We start from the raw sequence: 23,609 nt of genomic DNA on the forward strand, positions 1-23,609 counted from the left end.
CCTCTTGGGGGACGTTAAATGGAAAATATGACTGAAATTAAGCAAAAATCCACTAAAGGATATAACTGCTGCTGCAACAACAAAAAGCCAAATATTACCGACCGAGTATTTCTCTTCATCGTATGTGCATGTTTGTTGGAAGAAGTTTGGCTAAGCTGTAAGCCAAACTGGCTAGACGCTGCGAATTCAGTTAGTTAAGCTAATGTGTGCGTTAGCCTGTGTTGCCAAAAGAGGCTTTCAACTACCTTAGCATACTTTGAAAATAGGATTTTAGGGGCACACAAATTTTTGTCCTTGGCGAGTCCTAAAACAGCCAAGCGTGCGTTTTCTTAATAACTCTTTTATTTATTATCCAATTCTCGAAATGGTGATACACTATTGAAAAGATAATTTTGAGTACTGTAATTTCTGAGAACATTTACCTTAAAATGTCTCCTGAACCTATTACTTTCAAAATCTCTATTTCAAAATACTCAATTTCGACGCCATATAGCCTTTCTTCTCATAATATTCAACATTTCAGTCTTTGGAATCGTAGCAATAACTTTATTAGTAAAAAAGTTAGAGGAACTTGAAGTTTCATTACATAAATATAATTGAACACATTCGTTTAATTTCCTGCTTTACTGCATATCATAAATGACCATTTTTTGCTCACTTACTCGCCTTAAGTGTATTTGTATTAAATATAAATATGTGATAATGAACGAAAGTAATATATATTGTAATTTCGAAATTCTTCTTTGCTATTAAAAAACCTAAAAAAAAAATGAGAAGCATCCATTGTAATTATTGTTGAACAAAACGAAGAGGCGTTGAAAACATTGAAAAATTACAATTAATTACCTGGAAATGGCCACAAGTATGTCAACGCGCACTGGACAAACAAACACCCGCTTGAATAAACACAATGTATGTGCATACATTTTTACACACATACAAATACAAGTATATCCATGCACATGCATGCAAATTTAGGCATGGTTATGTAGATGTTTAATATGGCAGAGTATTTAATTGTATAAAAATAAATAACTGCCAAGTGAGCAGAAAGTAACAAGTTTTCTACAGATATCTCAATTTTCATTTGATTTATCATATTCACGGTCAGACGGACGGGTGAGCAGATATCGCTAAATCAATACTTCTCTTTCGATTCCATTGGATCTTAACAAAACAAACAACCACTATGTGAACAAAGTAAAAATTTCGACACTATTAAACACACACTACACTATTATTACACAACTAAAAGCGTTATGTACGGCTCTGGTAATGCATCGTGACGGACGTGATGGAAGAAATTAAACCTGAGTTTCAAGGTGAACTGGTTGACAGCTCTATTTATTTAGTCTTTATGGCTCGTGAGATCTGTTAATGCACCACAGATATGATGAAACTAACTACACTTTATTATATTTATTGCACTTTGCAGCTCGCAGAACTTTCGGAAGGAATCGCTTTTTTGGTAACAGCTTTTTGCTATACATACATGGTATACACGTAGAGTGGGCGTTTAATTTAACATTTCATAAGCAATTTGCGAGATGCAGCGATTTCTTCGACAAAAGAAATGACAACCAAAAATGCTCAACCCACTGCAACAGGCAAGGAAATAGTTTGCCACAACTCACTTGAACTAGGATTTTTATCTATCTATTATATAAAAATTCGATTTTCACAATCTTCTCTTGATATCAATTTCTTATCACTCAGGAAGTTTTGCAATGAGAGAAAAAGGTGGTAATCGTTTAGTGTCAGATCCGGACTATGTGGTGGATGCATTAAAACTTCCCAATGAAGCTACCGGAGTTTTTGGCGCGTCTACCAACACCTCTTCTTTTGCCCAATTCAAGCCATTTCTGGTCAATCGAATGGTTCAGTTCTTGGCAGTAAAGATCTATCTTAGTATTTGACCATATCGAAGCAAATCATAATAAATGATTACTCTCAAAACTTTCTTGGTCGTTAGTCCTGGTTTGACCACCATCATATGAGCTGCTTCATCACGCTTTGACCACGATCGTTTTCGCACTATTTCGCATCCCCAGTCACCGTCTGTTCAAATGAGTCGATTGCATTCCATTTGGCCAAGGTTTTGCAAATAGAAATTCAGCTATTATGTTTTTGGTGTTAATTATTGGGGCACCAAAACATCCAGCTTCTTTTTAAGTGCAGCTTTGCGCAAATGGTTTAAAACTCTTTTATGGTCGATTTTTTGGTTCGTCTACTAATATGGCGGTCAACTTCCATTATTTCAGTGATTTTACTGGCATTATCGACATTTCCTTCATCAAAGAAAAACATAAAATGCACTGAATTTTCTCTTTGTTGGCTTCCATTGTTAACACCCTGTAACTCAAAACTGAATGGAACAAACGAAAAACAGCAAAAGAATTTTTTTAGTGTCAAACAACAACTTCAAAAAAATATATGAATACATTAGATTGAAAAGTGTAATTTTTATTTTCTTAAATTGGTTTGAAATACCCTTAGTATTTTTAATTCGGCAATAGATTATGGATTTTTTTTTAAAAGAGTCCTCATAAAATTATTTTTCTTTCATACATCCTTCAGTAGATTTATTGGGTGTATGGCTTTTGTTCACATTAATCGAGCTCGACGTAATTTCGCTGCATTAAATGAGACATGGAATTAAATATGAACAATAATGAAAACTTCCCAATGGAGCTAGCAAAAATTAATCCATTATGCAAACGATTATTACAAGCAATCATTGTGAGGCAAAATGCCGCAACAACTACAAAAGCAAACAGAAATAAATGAAATGTTTTTCATAAACTCACTTATGGTCAAAGCAAGTATTTATGCACGTATACATATAAGGGTATTTCATTCACACTGCCTTTTTTTCATATACCGGCATTTTTGGATATTCCTCCTAAATCGGGTGTATCTTTAAGAGTTTAAGAACTTAAAATGGTAATACAAAACAGAAGTTCAGAGGAACTATTTTTTTTTTTTTTTAAGTTAAACACCTTAGTCGTCGATGGATGAGCGAAAATGGAGAGTAAAATTTCAAGGCCATGCAACGTTTTGGGCATTTTCGTTCCGCGAGAGTGAAAAAAGATATAACGTAGAGGAAAAGGAGAGAAATAGCTATACCTCATATATATCTTAGATACAGTTTAAGCTATTTTTCCTGGGTTTTTCATTGTGGTTGCTAATTTCTAGTGAGAAATAACACTGCCTACTTGTTTGTTGGTGCAAACTTGTAGTAAATATATTTTTGGTGCCCACTTTTTGGTTTTATATTTCCTTGGTGCCTACTGTATGGGGCGTTTATTTTGGTGCCTACTTTTGGCGCTTATTTCCGTTTCCTGGCTACTGATTGTGCGTACTATAAAGTGCTATCCATTGCGACGTCGGATTTATTGGTATTGCCTTGCGTTTGTGCGGGTGATAAACACTCGGAGTAGTGCGCATTGTTGACACGGTTTGTGTCCGGTGTTTACATACACCGGTCGACCCTTTTCCGTTTTTTGGAAAGTTTGTCTATTTGTATTCTCTGCAAATATTGTGAATTTTTTTAGATATATATTCTTTCTCTCTCTCTCTCTCTCTCATTCTATCTCGGGTCTCTCCCTCTTTCTTTGTCAGCCTTGAAAATTACACTTCTGTTATGTTTACTACGCTACACGCACTTTTTTTATTATAATCTGGTAGATAAATTCATGCCATTATTTTTTTTTATATGAAGAGCTGCATAGTTCATTTGATCAGTCCAATTTTCGAATATTCTTTCAAATAAATCTGGCCGCATGGTGTCAATGGTGGCTTGAATATTGCAATAAATCGATTTTTAAGCGCATTGTATGTCAAGTTACGTTGTTGAAACCAAATGTTGTCGAATGATTAACTGCTTAATTTTTGGAAAATAATCTCAAAATAGGTTATCCTAGTGAAACACCCATTATAACGTGAACAAATAAATGATCAAAGTAAATCAAGCACGTGATTGAGTTGTCAAACAAATGCATATTTACAAGTGCATACATACATACTCGTATATACCCGCATATGCCAATGTAAAGTATTCGTGAAAACATTAATGCCACGCTGCTGCAATGGCTCAAAAATCCTTACATTATCAATACCATCGCACCATGTTTACACATATCTGTAACGTATATATATGAGTGTAAGGTTTATATGTACTTATATATAAGCAGTTACATGTGTAAATATATATGCGATATGTATGTTATGAATATTATTTCGTACACAGTAATCATTAATATTAATGAAATTGAATTAAGTGTTTTAAAATTTTAAGAAATTTGTTTCAACATTTTCAAAGATATCAATATCAAGGCTGCTTGTATATATTTATATGTGTACATACATACACATATTTACAGTTAAGCAAACGTGCTTATCGGTAATAGTCACCGCATCTTCTTCACGTGAATGTGCTTATGCCTGGTCTATTAGACCGCGAATAGAAACTTTTAAAGTTGATAGTTGCTTTTTTCTGATAGTTACTACGTTCGGATCACAACGGTTGAATTTGATTTCTTCGCTCAAGTATGGCCACTCTTTGGGCAACTGTTTTAACCTTACATTTCACACATGAAGTATCCTATACGAATCTGGAAAAAGAGTGACAAGCCATCGATTGTATTTAAGTATTTTGGCAACAAAAAATCGTTTACCTCTCCACTTGTCAAAAAATAAAGACGCTTACTATAATCTCGTCTTAAATCTGCCCATGATCTACAAAAGTCGAGCAATTATTTTATGCTTGTGTACTTTTTTCTTCTGATTCCCGTGGTAGGAATGATGAATAGCGTTTGTAAGTGCACAAATTTTAAATATTCTTTACACCGTAAAAATTATCAATTATTATATGTACGTAAAGCTGTAGATTTTATGTAGTAATGCTGCAAACTCTTTTTTAAACAGGATATCAATGGGTATTAACCGTAAAAGGTATATCCTTCCAGCTATTAAAAAAGTCTTTGATTAATTTTCGCATAAATAAATATAGTACAATAATGAAAAAAGTATCCTTAAATATCCGTGAAATACCACAATGAATTATTTTGCAAAATTTACACGCCTCGATTTCTTTATTGTTACTGTTTTATAAAAACGTACAAAAACAGTCGCAATTTCATTTCAGTGTGCTTACGTTTTCTCTTTGAAGCTCTAAAGTCCTTTATAAAATTAAATTGATGGGAAAATGGTAAGCTGATAATGCACTTTTGAAGCTATTTTCAAATCGATCCAGCTTAATATTTTTATAAATTATTTTTTTTTAAATCCGTTGGAAAGCTTGCATCTTTTTATAGCGAGGCACCCTAAAATATATAAGCTATTCTATAAAAAGTCCAAAATTTTGAACGTTGTCGTAAAGTTCTCTAAAAATTGGTTTTCCTGCAAGCTTGTGCATAATAAGATGTAAAATTAAATTTGTTTTAAAACTACAAAGTAATTTTAAGATTTCTTCAACATAGATTATGCTTAGTAATCCCTGAAAGTTTCATAAAGAAAACCGCAGAACTTGTCGAGATATATTCAAATGCATCGAAAAAATCAATTATGAAAATCTCATTTTATTATGAGAATCTTAAAGTTCAAGAAAATTTTTTTTGGTAAAAATTAAAAAAAGGAAAAATTAGTTTTTTTTTTTTTGGTGGAATGGAAAAAAATTGTTTGGAAAAAAAATTATTTTTATTTTATTTTAATTAAAAAATTTATCTCGCATTGTAATAAAGCAAAGCTGAGGTATAAACAGAAGAGGAATCTCATTTGCCTCACGCTTCAGTATTCTACCACTGGGGATGTGAAACTGACTTATACATTTGTATGGTCCCGTAAACTTGCTGGGGGAGGTGTTTTTACGCTCGTGCACATGAGCGCATTAACTCCCTATGACAGCATGGCGTATACGTAACATGAATTATTAAAGTTATCAAGCCTGTTCGCTAGCTCAGCTAGCCGAATTGCCTGCAAGTCACCACCCAGCCACAAAAGACGAATTCCATCATCATTTCTGACAGCAGTAGATATGTTGCTGCCATTTGTTGCCTGTTGCGAGCCACAATCGCCCCATATTGGCAAACGCATTGCAATGCAATGTGATGCAATGCATACTGACAGAGCAACAAAAGCAAAACGTGCGGCAGCAAGCAGCACGTGCATGACGAGTGGAATTTTTGCAATTCATATTAAATTTACATAATGCATTTATGTGCCATTGATTAAGTGTCAGCAAGTGTGCAGCACAAATGTATAGATATGTTTATTTATGCGAGTGGATATACATATGCGTAAGTGTATGTTCATTCAGAAAGAATCACGGACAATGGCTGAATTACTCACATTCAGATGCAGCAGAAATGGTCAAATGAAGTGGAAGTCTGGCAGTCAAATTGACAGTAGTTCGCGGATGAATTTATATATATCATACTTGCATGGATGGATCTTTACAGACACAAATTAAAATGAAGGCAGATACGCCAGGTGCTACGCACTCACCGACTCCACGAATAGCTTCCACACTCACCATTCACACTATCCCACTCATCCGCTTGCTTAACACAACACTTTGGTGCATTTGAACAAAGATGGCAGAAAATTGTATGCCAACAAATGGCCAGTGAAGAGAGTGTTGGATGGATAGTATATCCGCAAATGCAATAAAGCGTGGTGTATCCTTGATACACGTGCATGCAATTGAGGCGAACAATAAACCAAAAATAGATTTATGCATGGAAAAATTGCAATTTCATTGCAAAAGAGCGAAAGTTAAGAGTTTTGTTGATGCCGAATTTGCAACATGTTGCAACCTCGAACACAAAGCTACTCGTACATATATTCCACAAAAGTACATACACGCGCCTTCTACTGCTACGCTGTTGCTCGCATAAATTGTACGCGCCACCTTACGAGTTGATGGCAACAGCGGCGGTTTTTACTAGGTTGCTTGCAACAGACGCGTTAACGAATTGTTAAATTTTTGATATTTTCATTTCGAGAACGAAATGTAACGTGAATTTCAAGCTTCGTGAGCTCTGCAGGTAGCAATAACCAGCAAAAAACAGAATTGTTAAGGCATTGAGGTCGTTGTATATTAATAACAATAGCAACAAACAACCATATCGAGCAACAAAATTTCATATTAAACTTATTTGTTTTTGCCACTAACTCAAGCGTTGGTAACTAAGGCACCAGTGATGAAAAGTTTCCATTAGGATCTAAAAGCGATATCGTGTATCGTTTTTATTACTTTTAAGAGCTGTAGCTAAACATTTACGCATTTTCATTAATTGTTCTCCTTTGCTTATTTATTCAACTCTACTTCACATAGTAAAAAATTATAATTTTTTTAGTTTTAAAAATTATATATAATATTTGGTAAAATTATTGCATCATTATTATTGCACTTGGGCGTTCAAATAAGCTGGTTGTTATTGTAATGAAATAAGGTACGAATAATGGGGATTGCATTACGCAAATATTGTAGTAAAAAAAAGAAAATTACGAACACCGTGTTTTGTAATGTCATTTTGATTTTGAATCATTTAGGTACAGGTATATAATATTGTTTTTTCTAGAAATTCTTAAGAACAATGCTTTATTTTAACAAAAAAAGTACCATTAAATTTTGGTACAAAAAATATCTTACATATACATGCATGCATACATATATACGTATACACCATCGAAATGCATAACAAATTTCATCTGTTTTCGTGTACAATCTTTTATTAAATTTATTTAAATAAATAATACAGACAAGATATTACTTTTGGGAGAGAAAAATGAGGATATTACGTAGACAAATATTTATGTTTTAAGACGCATCAATAAGTTTTTAAAATTCAGTAGTCGAAAATCACATTTTTCCACCAAATTAACATTGCGGGGCGATATTAACAGCCAACTGAAATTCAGCATATCAAAAATGGCAATATGGTGGCAATCTGTCATGAAGCTTAATACAAATACAAAAACATCTGTCAAAGCTCTCTTGTACATCTAATGGCGCTTTTCTTAAATTATGTGCTTTAATTTCACTTCATTTAAATCATTTCTACTTAGTTCGACTCCTGACTGCTTTGTCTCTCAGAAAATTTTCTGATATATTCTGATATTTGTATGTATTTTTGTATTCATTTGTTCCTTTTATATCTCAAATTGCTAGGATATACGATTTTTGAGAATTGTGCACATGCATTTTCGCATACCCACAAATGTATAGATGAATATAAATGAAATTTTTTTAATACACGCAGAGCGATATATTCCGTGAAATTTTGACTTATAGCGACTCAATTGTACGACTTCTTTTGTGCACTTTGATGACAAGCATGGCACGTAGCCGCATTGAAAAATTTCACACGGAAACAGATAGAATATACGTTTTTACATATATACATACGTGTGGATGTGTGAAAATATTTGTATTTATACATAGTGCAACCACACTTGCAACCACCAAGCAATAAATATGCATATGCAAAGCAAATAAATAGCGAGCTTCAACGTAGGCGCGTAGATACCCAGCGTGGAGAAATGTGAAATAGTGCAGAAACATTTTGGTTCAGATCCTGGTATTTAATAGAAGAAATCATACCAGTTCGTCATTGACTAGAATAATAATAAATAATAATTATTAATATTATTCCATACTCTTTTAGGAGCTTAAGGATTCAACAAAAGTTTTCCAAACATTTCTATTTCTAGACATAAATCTCAGTTCATTTAACGATTTTCCAGTTTCATTGCGGATAGTCCTTTGCGAAGTCATCTATGGTCTGCCTCTTCTTCTCGTTCCTTGCGGGTTCCAAGTCAAGAGTAGAATAATAATAGTTGTAAAGTGATCAGTCTGTTTGGAAATTAGTTGATTTTTTCTTATTTAGATAATTTAATTAGCATTAACTGGCATTAATTTTATTAATGCTCCTGAAGCGAATACCTTACCTTTTATTTCTTTGATCATTTTTTTTAATAATTTCTTTAAATTTTTTCTGATTTAGTTATATAATAGTATGAAAGAAGAAAAAGTTTCATTTAATTTTATGAAAAAAAAAACAAATTCCGAATACACTTTTGATATGAATAGCATATACATATATGTATATTAGGCCGGGTCGATTTGTGGGGAGGCAAAAAAATCGCCCATTGCTCTGTGAAAATCATATTCTAGGGATCAAAATAAGAAACTTCGCCGAAGGAACCATACCTCTAAAACGAATTCTGATGTCCCTCAATTTGGGTCGAACTTTTAGTGTCTTTTGTGGGGAGGCAAAAATATGGTGATATTTTGAAATGATTGTATGGGGAACCCCCCAAGGGAGTTCCAGGGGGTGTGCCACTAGCATGGGTGGATCGGCCGTCCAAAGTTAGTAGGGGTCGGTCATACATTTGGGCTCGATTGGAGCACTCTAAATGGGTCAAAGTGGGATTTTTCGTTCGACCCAAATTGGGGACATCAGAATTCGTTTTAGAGGTATGGTTCCTTCGGTAAAGTTTCTTATTTTGATCCCTGGAATACGATTTTCACAGAGCAATGAGCAATTTTTAAATCAACCCGCCCTAATGTATATATATCGGAATGCATTCAGAAAATTCCAAATACAAGTTTATTTCTCAAAAGAGATATTATCGCCTTCAACATATTTGCCAATAACTGCAACGCACTTATGCCAGCATTTCATCCACACATTTCTGGAACTGGATCCGAAACATTTCTGGAACTCTGTTTTCAATATAGCCAGCAGAGACGCCTTCGATTCTTTCATTATTTTCGTTCGGCTGTTATAAGATGTTTTCCCTAATGGTTTTTTGATGCGATCAAACAGAAAAAAGTTCCTTTTTTGCATGATTCAAGCTCTTTTTTATCAACTTTGCAGCAACACAGCGCAAACCCAAAACATTAACTACAATATCCAGAATGGATCCATAAGCAATGTTCAAGTTTTCTGCCAGCTCTCTGATAGTTAATGCGTGATCTTTTCAATCACTTTATTGATGTTTTCATTACTTGCCACTATATTCGTCATGTTCGATGAACTCAATATCTCTTCTGAAGTGTTTATGCCACTGGTATTGGCTGTAGAGAAAGAGTATCATTACGGAAACAGTTTCCCAACATTTCTGATGTTTTCACCATCCATTTTTAAAGCAAAATTTAATATAAATTCGTTGTTGCTAATTCAAATTCATTTTTAAAACTGAAAAAATCGAAAACATTGATAGATTTACTCAAGACGGCTGTAAAGTTTTGATAGGAATGTTAAACACAAATGTAGCAATTTAACAGAAAAAGAACTCAGGACAATTGACTGGTATTTTAAAATGTCGGAGAGGGAGTTTTTTGCTTGGATTTTAACTGGTTCAAAACTGGTTATTTTAGAAACATATTAGACTAGGGTCTTTGGTTTAGTATGGACTGGTATTTTGCCGGTCAATTGACATCTTCTACCCTATCGCTGTGTTAAAAATGCTATTTACTAAGATGGAAAAAAGATAGAAAGCGAACTGGTTGGGCCAAAAAGTGAACCGCTAATATTCTGGTTCATAACCAGCATTTTTCCCTCCAGGGTAGCGACACACACGCACCCACACTCATACGTTCAGCCACACACATGCATTCAGAGAGGCATACAAAAGTGTATGCAAGCAAAGAAATGAACAATTGATCAGTTAATGTGAGTGTATGTATATAGTACGAGTATTCCAGCTCATATGGTCAGAATTTATGGCGATGAACGCAAAACATGCGTGAAAATGTGAAAATAGCAGGCTGACAAAAGTGCATTTAAAATACAACAACACAAAAAAACCATACAAATGCACACCGACATTTGTTAATACTGAATGTATGCAATCGTTTTCACCGCCTCCGCAACGTTTTTCGAATTACTGAGTGAATGTATGAATGCGTGAATTTACAATTTCGAATTCAATTCTACTTTAAAAAACAATGTTGGACATTTTACGTTTTTCTCCATGATCGTTCGCAGACCAACAAAAAACTTTATGTAACGGAAATGCGATAAATGTTAAAACGCAAAAAACCACGAAAGTAAGCAAAACAGAAAGTAAAAAAAAGAAGCAATTTAAGTAAATATCAGGCCACAAAAAGGCAATAATAAATAATGGAAAATTGTCTAAAGTGTATGTATATGTAGGTGTGCGGCAAAAACATGTTTATAACATTAATATTAAATTTACTCTCAGCGAGGATGTGTAACTAATTTTTTTAATTAAATACAAATATTCAGTAAATGCAAAATATGTTTCTATTAAAAAAGGATGCAATTATAACTGGGTAATAACAGTGGAAAAATGTATTTACATTTTAGGTTTTAAATAATAAAACTCCAGAAAATCCGTATACACTTTCACTTACATATGTAGACGTATGTATATGAATTATTTTTATCAATCGCTGAAATCTGCATTTAATCACGGAGCGATATGCTTTTAATGTAAGCAGAATTACAATTTTTTGGATGTTCTATGGCTATGATAGGATGTTCGCACAAAAACTCTGATTTTTTATTAACAAATCAAGCAGTTTTAAATAACAGTAATTGTGTGTTTTTTTGCGATCAGATTCGTCATCCCTAATAGTTTATAGAATTGTTTTTGCAGCAAACAAACTGAAATCAAACGATTTAAGGACTCTTAGAGGCAGCTGCCGCAAACGAGCCAAAATAATATAAAAATAACTGCGTGTGCCGTTATATTATTTTTAAAATTATTTGTATGCCATCGTAGCATGTGGCGCAAAATTAATCATCCTATCGAAAAGTTTATAATCTTTGACACTTGTGAAGTAGACAACTGAAGCAAACAAACAAGCAAGTAATGGAGCGCGTAAAAGAAAGAAAGGAGAAGGCATAACGATTTCCATCACTCACAATACTTTTTTTTTATTTAGTGAAAAGGTTATTCAAAACCAAAGTCGTATGATTATTTTTGTAAATAGTGGTTAAATTTCAAGCGCCGATGCTGAATGTGAACCACACCTAAACGTCAACGACACCGTTGGACTTCTTTCTTTGGGGTTATTTGAAAAAAAAGGTTTACGTCGATAAGCCAGCAACTATTCAAGAGCTATAATTCGGCACATTAACATCGAAAATTTGGATCATCGGATGGAGGCGTGCCGCCGAGGCCGCGGCGGTCATTTGGCCAATATTTTGTTCCATACGTAATTGAGCCATACAAATATTATCATAATAATGAGAAACGACAATAATTTCTCAAAAAAACTGTATTGTGTTTAAAATCAACACCGGCCCTTAAAACTTAACCACCCTTTAGATAAGGAACTATTTGCATTTGGTGGTCTTTGGAGGTGTGCCACAGCGGCCGCGGCGCTCATTTGTTCAATATTATTTTCCATGCGTAATTGAACCATACCAGTATTATCATAGTAAAAAGAAAGGACAATAATTTCCTAAAAAAATTGTATTTTATTCAAAATCAACACCGGCCCTTGAAACTTAACCACTCTTTATAAGAGATATGACATCGCTCAAATAACCGTCGAAGCTTCGAACGGTGGGACGAATTTTAGTGGTAAATTTTTCAAGGTCTCCACTGCACAGTTGACCTGACTGAATTTGAGTATTGATCGATTGCGGCTTTTTGACATCGACCTGCGATTTGAGAAAAACCTGCCAGAGAACTGATAGGGTCGAATCGTCTTGATGGCCATTCGGATTCGAGTGGTCGACTGTTCAAGGACTCTACTGCACAGTTGATTTGACTGAATTTGAGTATTGATCAATTGCGTCTTATTGGCACCGACCTGCGGTTTCAGAAAAGCCGGGCAGAAAAAAGTCTGATGGGGTCGAATCACACCGTCTTGATGGCCATTCGAGTTCGAGTGGTCAACTGTTCAAGGACTCCACTGCACAGTTGATTTGACTGAATTTGAGTATTGATCAATTGCGTCTTATTGGCACCGACCTGCGGTTTCAGAAAAGCTGGGCAGAAAAAAGTCTGATGGGGTCGAATCACACCGTCTTGATGGCCATTCGAGTTCGAGTGGTCAACTGTTCAAGGACTCCACTGCACAGTTGATTTGACTGAATTTGAGTATTGATCAATTGCGTCTTATTGGCACCGACCTGCGGTTTCAGAAAAGCCGGGCAGAAAAAAGTCTGATGGGGTCGAATCACACCGTCTTGATGGCCATTCGAGTTCGAGTGGTCAACTGTTCAAGGACTCCGCTGAATAATTGGTCTGACTAAATTTAAGTATTGATCGATTGCTGCTTATCGACATCAAATTGCAGAAAATATTAGCAGAAAAAGTGTAATGGAGTCGAAAAGCATCGTCTTACTGGCCATTCCTGTCATCTCTGCGACTGATAATCATACCTCCAAATCGTTAATAAAAAGGTTTTATTATTTGTACTTGCCATGTTGATTTGTTATCAGGGACTCAATAATATGTGGATGTCCACTGTTTGAACGAAATTTTGTGTTGCAACCCCAGGTTAGTGTTAAAAAAATATCTTCTATTATCTTTAGCCTCAGCAGGTGATGTGCCGAGGCATGTTGGATTTTTTAGTTCACATAATTTTCTCTATTAAATACAAAAATTGATGATTAGTATAAGCTATAAGGATATCTATTAAACCAATGATCTAAGTAAACATATCTTTTGACACTTCTGTACATTACACCTATGTACCCCAGCTAATTAACATTCAAAGGCAACTAAAATTTATTTTCAAAATACACATTCAGCTGATGAAATCATCTTTACCGCAGGGCTCATATAAAGCGAAGGAGTCCCCATGAGACTTTCCACGGCTTATGATACTCCAAAAACCTCAATGTCTATTTTACATATCCCATTTGCATGACAAAAATTTCGGAGGTCTATACTGTTTCAAAACTAAAGATATAGCCAAAGTTACCATAATCTCTTTAAGGAAATAATTCGATAAGTGCAGCCTTTTAATCATTGAAGTACAGAAACCTATAGTTATTAATCTATTGAAAAATCCTCTAATAATAGAAAGACGACATACAACGTCATTACTATTTGTATTATTATTCGCAAGTATTACTACTGTAGTATTAGAAAATAGTGTGCTAAATTATTATGTATTCTTGTTTACTACTTTTTGTGCAGATTTATTCAGCCTCTGGTCTATGCCGATAAGCCAGTGATTATTAACCAAATTATTATTTGAGAAGCTGGGCAAAAATATTTGATAGTTGAAATAACTTGATAGTCTTCCTAAGACGCAATCCGAGATAGCCATATGCCCGAAATTATTTAATAAAACTAAATTTCATAAAATTTGCAAACTACCGACTGAAAATTTCATGATTTCAGTTAATTTTTCTCCTCTTTTAAAAAAAAGTTAAACTCTAGAATACGAAAGGCATAAACCAGAACAGGTTCTTAGTGCTGTCAAGAAATGATATAGAGGGATTGTTTTTTTTTCTTTTCTGCTACTTTGCACTGCTTCGTAAGTTTGAGCAACTCTCGAACCCTTTGGCCAGCCCAGCAATGTACTTGTATGTACCACAATGTTAGCTAAGTGGCCACTACCGATAATTTTGCGCGACTACCGACTGCGCATTTGTATGTACATATGTGCGGCCACTGTATCCGAATAGGTTGGTGTGTGACTACCATTCGGTAGTGCACAGGTTTGAAATCTCAGGTACGAAACACCAATTGATATAAAGAGTGCTTTGTAATAGCGGTTGTCCCTAGGCGGGCAACGGCAAACCACCCAAAGTATTTTTGTTATGAAAAGGCATTAAACTGTGGATCGATCCATCTGTTGAGAAACATCAATACACATCTAAAAAATAGAAGGAGGAGCTCTGTCAAATACCCAATTAAGTGTGTAATCACTAATTATACATATTCATATCTACTTATGTTCATATATATATGGTACGTTTTGAAGAGCCAAAGCGTGCTGCCGAAGAGTGGAGAAGTTTTAGATATCAGCATGAGCTTTTGCTCAAAAATATGTTTCGGCCTCGTAAATCAGGGAGCCAACCTGACTTTGAGAGCACGCGAAGGGAAGATTATGGGGTGAGGAATACAACAGATGAAATGAAAATAAGTGCGATTCTATATCACCTGAAACTCCATACTATGATTAGTACATCAATTTTGCAAAAAACGCGATTTCTTTTCCAAAACCCAACCATCTAATTATTAGAGCTTTAACACTTTTTTCTGTTTTTTTTTTTTTGCGACTGGCATAGAATGCAGCAACTAACCGAATAGTGTAGGTCTTTGAAAGGTGACTTTGACATACAAAAATACCCTTAATTAATATAATTAAATGTATCCAAGGTAAATTTAAGAATGAACATCAAACATCCATTCGCTCTATGAAAAACAGTAACCAGGTAGTTGGCTAAAATATGGCACACTACCTGCCTCCACTTAACTCCTTGTGAAAAGTAAGTATGTACATATGTACGTATAAAAGGACAGAAAGAGGAAGTGAATTAGCGAGACAGCCAATACAGCTAATGAAGCGTCAGCATAACCAAATAATCACTCTAAGTAAGTGAAAAAATACGGAGTTTGATCATCAAATGTTTTATATTGACAATAAAGAAGTTTAAATTCTTTGTGACATTTGACTTTGAATGTCATGTAATTTACTTGCACTGTACCGTAGCGGCCATTAAGGGCGCAACAAAGAATGGAAAAAATGTCAGAAATAAAAGCCATGACTGAAATGGGAAAAACCAAAATAAACAAAAACGAAAAACAAAGAAAAAGAATAATAGCCATAAAGAAGCAGTGAACAAACTGTGCCGAACCTTTCAGTCGTCACGCATACATGAACGCAAAAAGGACACCTTTTGTACACCTATTGTTGTAAAAACGGTAGGTAGGCACAAAAAACACGACAGATAGTGAAAAAGGCCGTGGGCATAGTGTCAGCCACCCCTATACGCCATCGAAGTATTGACACCGGCTGCGCGTTGAAAATTGTCAGGTATGAAAGGCTATGCCATCTTCAGTGCTGCACGGCACCGCGCCAAGCCACACTGCATCACCGCATGGAGCGAACATAAAATATATTGCATAACCAAAATGGCAATTGTACGATGGCACCGACAACGATGCCACTTTGGCCAATTTTTTCCACTTTATTGTTCGTAATCATAATTTCCGATCAAGAAAAATTGTATAATAACAGTTCATGTAATAATAATACACGGAACGACCAAATAATACATACAACCACACACAAAAAAAATGAAAAAATGTGGCACACAATAATAATGATGCGGGTACGAATAAAATGTTGTTTGAAAACAAAATAAAAAATTAAGAAATAAAAATAAGATGGAGCTACAAAGTAAAAGTATGTTCCTGCGTATATATGTATGTACAGGGACTAGACAGCAAACAGGCTTGCGATGCGCACGTGTGGCAAAAGTGAATGCAACAAAATATTATGAAAATAAATATATGTTTGCAAGCAAGTAACAAATAAAAAGCAAATACAAAAACACACACGCACACAAACCAACATTAGCATTTTTCGCCGCCACTACGAGAAAGCATGAAATTTTTGGCAAGCCCAAAGATAGTACCCTTCGGTATTGTTGCAAACAGTCAACGGCTTAAGACATTGGCACTGTCTGTGTAATGGCTTTGCAGCTGTCTTAGCATTTTTTCTTCAGTTTTGGATGGGCTTTCACGTTCTTTTTTGTTTTGTTTTTTTGTGTTTTTTTTTTTTTGCATCACGTTATGCGCGCCTCTAAATAAGCATAAAATTATATTTTACTTCGACCGATTTACTTCTTATTTTTGCCATTTTGCCATTTGCTGGTGCAATTTTTGCATTTTCTACTTTAAACTTTTTTCTTTATGATAGCAAAAACTGTTTATTTCTTCTGCAGATAAACTCGCGCACACATGAAAATGCACATAGAGTCATATACATACATACATATCGCACCCTAAATACAAAAGGGACACAACTCAAATTGTACGTTCTGCTCAAATATGAACGAGACGTTATCAATAAAACGGTCCGCGGATGACAATGGCAAAAATAAATTTTTTGTTTTTTGGTAGGACTGTTATAACTGTTTTCTGTGCTACTGTAAACAAGTCAAGCTCGAGTGTGGAAAATTTTGAGTTGTGACCCTTTTGTATTTAGGGTGCGATATGGATGTACTTATAAACTCCGAGCAAGCAAAACAGTTTAGACCTTCACTGTCTTAAAACCGATTTAACGCCTACTTGAGATGGTGACAGTACTATAGACCGTTTTTGGAAAAATCGGAGATGAGACTTTTTTGCGATTGCTCGATAGTTCTAGGGACATGATTTTAGGCATATGGCAACCATGGGGACGTCTTGAAGACCAGCTTTCGATATTGTTTGAATGGAGCGCTTGTTGTTGGTTTGTACAAAAATTCCAAAGGCGTTAAATGGCATGAGCCAATTAACCATTAGAAGAGGTATCTTCTCGAGATTAGAATATTATCGAATTTTCTCTTCAATAGATCAATTATTTGGGCGGCTATATAACATTTAGCATAATCTCTCTAAAACTACGTATCACTAATATCGATTCCATCCATTTCTAACTACAAATATTTTCCCAACATGGCGCTGTAGCGAAGCCCTTTGACCTTAACTTCTTTAAAGAGGTTTTAATGAGAAGCTAAGATTTTTATGCAAACTTCCCACATTGTATACTGAGAGACTCTCAGTTCTGTGAATATCCTGGGAACGGAATTCTCTCATATATTTTACATGCTTCTTCTTGATTGGCTCAATAACCTGGATTGGACAATAACGATTTTGGACTAGTTCAACAAAGCTTGATAGTCGCTAATAGTTTTTTCTAATCAGCTCTAATAAAAAAGACACCCCCCACTTGATATTAGTACTTCCTCTGCCACCACCAGCAGATAGAACATCGAACAGGTACCGCTAGAATATTTATATACATTCGAAGCGGAACCGTCGTCGTACCAATATCCATAAATATTCCGCAAAATATTTGTCTCTAACCCTCCAATGGCCGCGTCATCAGATGTAGTCATCGTTCAAGCTTCTACTCATGATGAGGGTTTTATAGTACAAGTGGAACAAAAGTTCCTCGTCCAAGTGGGCTTATTACTCAACTTCTTACTTACTCCAAAATAATACTTGTTGGCAAGAGGGAATCTTTGTTGTATTTCGAGGCTCAGATCAACGCAAGTGTATGTATTATTACATATGTGTGTGTATTACAAATAAGTATTATAAAAAGCTTCGAAAACAATCTTCAACAGTCGCTGAATGTAATGTTTGCTACAGAAAATAACCCAAAAGTGAAAGAATTTTTATGCGCCTTTCACATCGTAAAAGGTTACAAAAGTCGCATAAAATCAAATTCTCATAACTGTGCAAACACACGCGCAAATTTCGTACTTTTATTTACTGTAGGTAGTAAACATATTTTTTTTGGCATACAAACACACAAACTTATTTACATCTGAGGAGGCTTTGAGGCCTGTGCGAGTAATAAACGGTGCCCTCCTACATTCAGCCAATTAATATGGGGAGATTTTGCACTAGAGAGTTCGTAATAAAAATACTGTCTACTTGGATTTGCAGTATTGGAATTTTTTACATGACTCATGTGAATGTAGGAAACACTGTACTTTATTTAGAAAGGACTGGAATGTGTTGATTTATGGAGGATTATATTTTTATAATATGTAGTTCAGAAAAGAGATTTGTTCAATAATTTTCTCTTATTGCCAATATTTGAACTACTTTTTATAATCGCCCTTATTTTCCTTAAGACACACACCACAAATAGGAGGAGGAGCTCGGCCAAGCACCCAGAAAGGGTGTGCGCGCCAATTATATATATATATTTTTCCCTTAAATTTGATACTTCCGATATTTCAAACTATTATAGCAAAAATAATGTCTAGGAGTGGCTAGTACACTAAATATCTAGCCCAATATAAGCTTTTTAGTTCATTTCTATTTAAAGGGACTCTGCTCGGTCTGCTCCGTATAAGTACGTATTGGCGCTTACATCCTTTATTAGGTTTTTGAACGAGTTGCTCCTCTTATTTGTGTTGTGCGTCCTGATGTTTTACCACAAATGGCATATAGTTTTTATGAGAAGCTTTTTCATAGGATCTCAGAAATATTCCCGGAGGTTTGCCCATCACTATTAGAAAAATTATTTTCTATAATTTAATGTAACTTGGACCAGAAAAAAAATGCACAAAAACATATCTAAGATAGCTGAAAAATCAAACTTTCTTTTTCCAAAGGCGTTTTTAAGTACTTCTTCTGTGCTTCCTATAGCAAAAATATTATTAAATAAATAATTTTTTTTATTCCTTCCCAAATCATGCTTTCCTCCAAAAGATATGCAAACTTTCGCACGGAAAGCCCTTCGTCTCATGTGCGTTAATATTCTTATACACTTATGTGTTGGGTATAAAAATTCATAGTGGCTTATGTGTTCACATAATTTTCCATTATGCTGACTTGATGCGCTTTTGCTTTATTTATTTGTGCATATAATGAAAAACTTTCATGCTGCACGCGAACATAAATTGAGTTAAACTTTACAACCACAACAACAAAGGAAATTATGCCAATCAACATAATTTCCTTTCATTATTTGTTTTTACTGCACGCATACATACGTACTTGTCTGTGTATACCTATAATATCTACAATCATAATAATTTGAACAGCTACCGATAAAATATTTTGATAATTGGTAATTGTTTATTAAATATAGAAAGGGTGATTGTTTTACTAAAGGCATGTAATGCCACCATTTACATAATAATAATACTTTAAGTTGAAAATTAATTTTTCTGTAAAAGAGCTATGGCAGTAATCGGTTAATTTATTACCTCTAACATAAGCCAAATTTGGTATTTTTAATTGTTTCTTGTATTGATCCATCAATAACGTAATATTCTTTTGCTTTTGCAACTTTGCTACGGTGAATTTTAAATCAGTACTAATTTTTTTCATCATTAGGGAACTTTCATTAGTGAACAAAATAAGAATTTATCTCATTCAATACAAATTTAGGAAGCAATACAAATTTTGAAAAATTCTTTAATGGGCTTGCCTCTCAACGTTCGTAGAAAAAGTGATGGTAAAACATCAGGCCGTTAGCTGGCTCACAGCGAATTTAAGCTGATTTGTTGACGTAGTAGCGGAAGTAACAACGGTTTTTTAGAGATTGTGTTAGTAATATAAGAAAAAATTAAGGCAGCTAATAGGAGTAAAATGAATGAGCAGAGTTCTGCTGCCGAATGCTCCATGACGTGTCAGTCGAAGCTACTCTCACAATTTTGCTTCAAATGTACGCCTAAAAGAAGATGTAAAAAGAAAAAAAAACGTATTAGAATGCAAATCAGTTTTCATAACTACGTAGTAGTAAAGAGCATAATTTGCTTACGAACCAGCATAAATACCAGTATTAATTTCAGCCTTAAGGGGGAACACCACTGTGAACCCGTGGAAATTAAGTGATTTTCATGAATTTTTTTTTATAAGTAGGGATGATTATTTGAGGATCGGACAAATTATAGTTTATTTAACATATATTATATTAACATACATATATTAACTATACTGACACAAATTTTTATTAAGAAATATTACAAATTACAATTGTTATTAATATTAATGAAATGACGTCATAAAAAAATCATCTAAAAGCTAAAAACCAAAAAAAATCTTAATCTATACATCAATGGCTATCGTCGTATGTGGCGTTTTTTTATTTTTATTTTTTTAGAAAATGGTGCAGGTATGAAAAATGAGTTTGTGTTTTTACCCTTTTTTTGTTTTCGAAAGGCTTGAAAAAATATAAATTTTCGGAATTTTCAAAAACGGCTACGTATGACTGTAGCCAATACATGTACAGAAATTAAAAAAAAAAAATTAAAATCGGTTCATAAGTCTTCGAGAAATCGAGGCCACCGTGCTCAGGAAAGTCGTTTTGAGAAAAACGCGTTTAAAGTTTTCATTGGCCGTTGTAACTCACTACCTGCACTTATTGTATTGGGTATAACCTCGTCAATTTTCTAGATTTTAAGTTACAAATTTTTTTATATATTTTTGAATTTATCTACTTTAAGGAAATGCAAAAAACAAAAATCGATTTTTTTGAAAAATCACATGGTGTTCCCACTTAATAACGAGTAATGATAACTCTTGCTAATGGTGGTTCTTTGGAGTCGATAGATATTGATGAGATAATATTGCGCATACAAGGACGTAGACTCAGAAAGCATGAAGTTTTGATGAGTAAATTTCAATTCAAAAAGAACCTAATTGCATGCAGGGATACAAATTCTAAATTATATTTTAGTCTTTCTGACATTTGAAACGAAAGATCTATTATAAATTTTTCTTTGATAAAGACGAAAATGCATGCCCGGCCACTGAAATTGTGAGTGGTTTTTATGGTAGGCAGCTAATTACGTGCAAGTTTGGTTTCGTTGATTCAGGCGTTCTTGACTTGAAAAGAATTGTCGATAAACTTACAGAAATAATCGAATTTGACCGGTATGTTAGTAGTCGCAGCATGGTCCATTTGCGTAAAATAAAAAATGAAAGTAATGAATTTTTTTTTCTGAGTTGAAAAATTTCCAATTAAACCATCTTTAACAGGCTGTTTAATTTTTTATTGGGAAACTGCATTCTATGGCGCAGTATTTGACCTTTTTTTATTTAGAAAACTGATGTTCTTCTGGAATTTATGCTTAGCGCCTTAACATTTTTCTACAAATGATTTGACCAGCCCTACAGTTTTATACAGCCTTTGACTGAAAAATTTTTTGTACTAAAATTTTATATAGTTGAATCTAAAATATCTAGAGATAAATATATTTAATTATTTTTTATATATATTGTACATTATTTTATATGTAAACAATTTTTGAAGTATTCTATTCTATCAAAAAAAAAATACGTTCATGTTATCAAACATGTCAAAATGCCAAGATTTTCGGATAAAAATTATACAACAACCACTTGGCTACCACTTAGTCGCTCAATGTCAATAGAACAATCAGTGTAAAATATTTGCTTCAAATTTACAAGGACAAAAATTTATGTATTGTACATACATATATAAGTAGGTTGCTCATAAATACATACTCATAAAAGTTCCGCTTCAAAATATTTTTTGTTAAAAATTCACACCGCTCGAGCTTTACTGTTTAAGTAATTATGCCAACTCTTCATTCCGGGCATTTGTTTACTATGTAATTCAATTATACATTTTGACCGCAGCATAAAAGTGCACTAAAGTTAATACAAGTATAATTCTCACTTATCCACTACAACGCACAGCTAATTATGCAATTACATTTTTTTATCCCAACTCAAATATGCATGCATATGCCAAGCAGCAAAAAAATTTGTATCAAATATCAGACTATTAAATTCATAAACCTTTGTTAACTTTAATTTAATTGTGAGAGGCTTCAAAGCAATCAGAGAGTGGATATTGCTAAGCAAAGCGAACACACGCGTATATGTACATGCAAACATATGCACTTGTACTTATGTATGTACATACAGTACGCGTTCATATGCATATTCCCATGTGTGTGTGTTCATCAAGTGGATGCCGTTTTACTTTTTTTTACACAACTTTATGCAATTACCGCAATTATTGCATGTTAAGTGTACATTTTTTCATACCTAATTGCTGACCCGGTAAAAAAGTATATTAAGTTGGCAGCAACTTAATGAAAATGCCATAAAGGGATAAAGAAGTGCTGACATGTGTGCATGATTATGTGACTTGCAACAATATTGACGTTCACAAAATTAAACATTCAATATTTAGTTTAGGAATGAACAAAAAAAATTAATATTTTCATAATGATTAAAATTTAAGCTGAACAAAAAGTGTTTTTAGCTCTACGAAAAAATCAAACGAACACTCGAGTCTACTGAAAAATATAAATGCAAGTGCATTTATATGTCCATATATAATATATATATATACATATGTAAATACATATATATATACATATGTATGTATATATATGTATATATATAAATATATGTATATTATATGCATATGTATACATTACTGCTGTTACGCTCCTGCAAGTACATGGCATATTTTTAGGGGCCTATTTATAATAACGTCAGTCCTGCTACCCGCCAAAATTCACCTTACCCTGGCCAACAACAACCACTACAGCAAAATTATCAACAATCACCACTACAACAACCACAACCACAACAACAACATTATGAACCACCCATACAATACACCCAAGCTCAATTTAATCGCCAGCCCTCACATGAGCCAGCTGGTCCACCGTACGGACAGCCCATAAACGAAACTTATGGACAACCACAACAACAACAACAACAATATCCCCTAAATTACACACCTGAACAGCAATATCCACAACAACAATATGAACCTAGTTCCACATCTGCTTGGAAACCAATCCGTGCACCAGTACCTAAGACTCATAACGAATTTGTAATAAGTCCTGTACGTAGCGGTAACGCTGAGCCATTTTATCCAAGCTACGGGCAACAGCAGCAACAACAACAACAACAACCGACTCAACAGGTACTGCCACAAGCGT

The 23,609-nt window shown here is 34.2% G+C and overlaps 1 protein-coding gene across 4 annotated transcripts in view; it reads left to right on the forward strand.

Moving 5' to 3' along the window:
* The window catches only part of LOC128862144 (uncharacterized), a 188,095-nt gene that overhangs the window by 156,407 nt on the left and 8,079 nt on the right, over positions 1–23,609 (forward strand). Inside the window, exon 4 of one of the 4 annotated variants that reach the window (XM_054100607.1) lies at positions 23,135–23,593. The exons of the other annotated variants lie outside the window; for them this stretch is intronic. Coding sequence (XP_053956582.1) covers positions 23,135–23,593 — 459 coding nt within the window. The remainder of the gene's footprint in view (positions 1–23,134; positions 23,594–23,609) is intronic. 4 annotated transcript variants of the gene reach the window in all.

Source organism: Anastrepha ludens, chromosome 4, assembly GCF_028408465.1.
Source record: "Anastrepha ludens isolate Willacy chromosome 4, idAnaLude1.1, whole genome shotgun sequence".
Taxonomy (NCBI): Eukaryota; Metazoa; Arthropoda; class Insecta; order Diptera; family Tephritidae; genus Anastrepha; species Anastrepha ludens.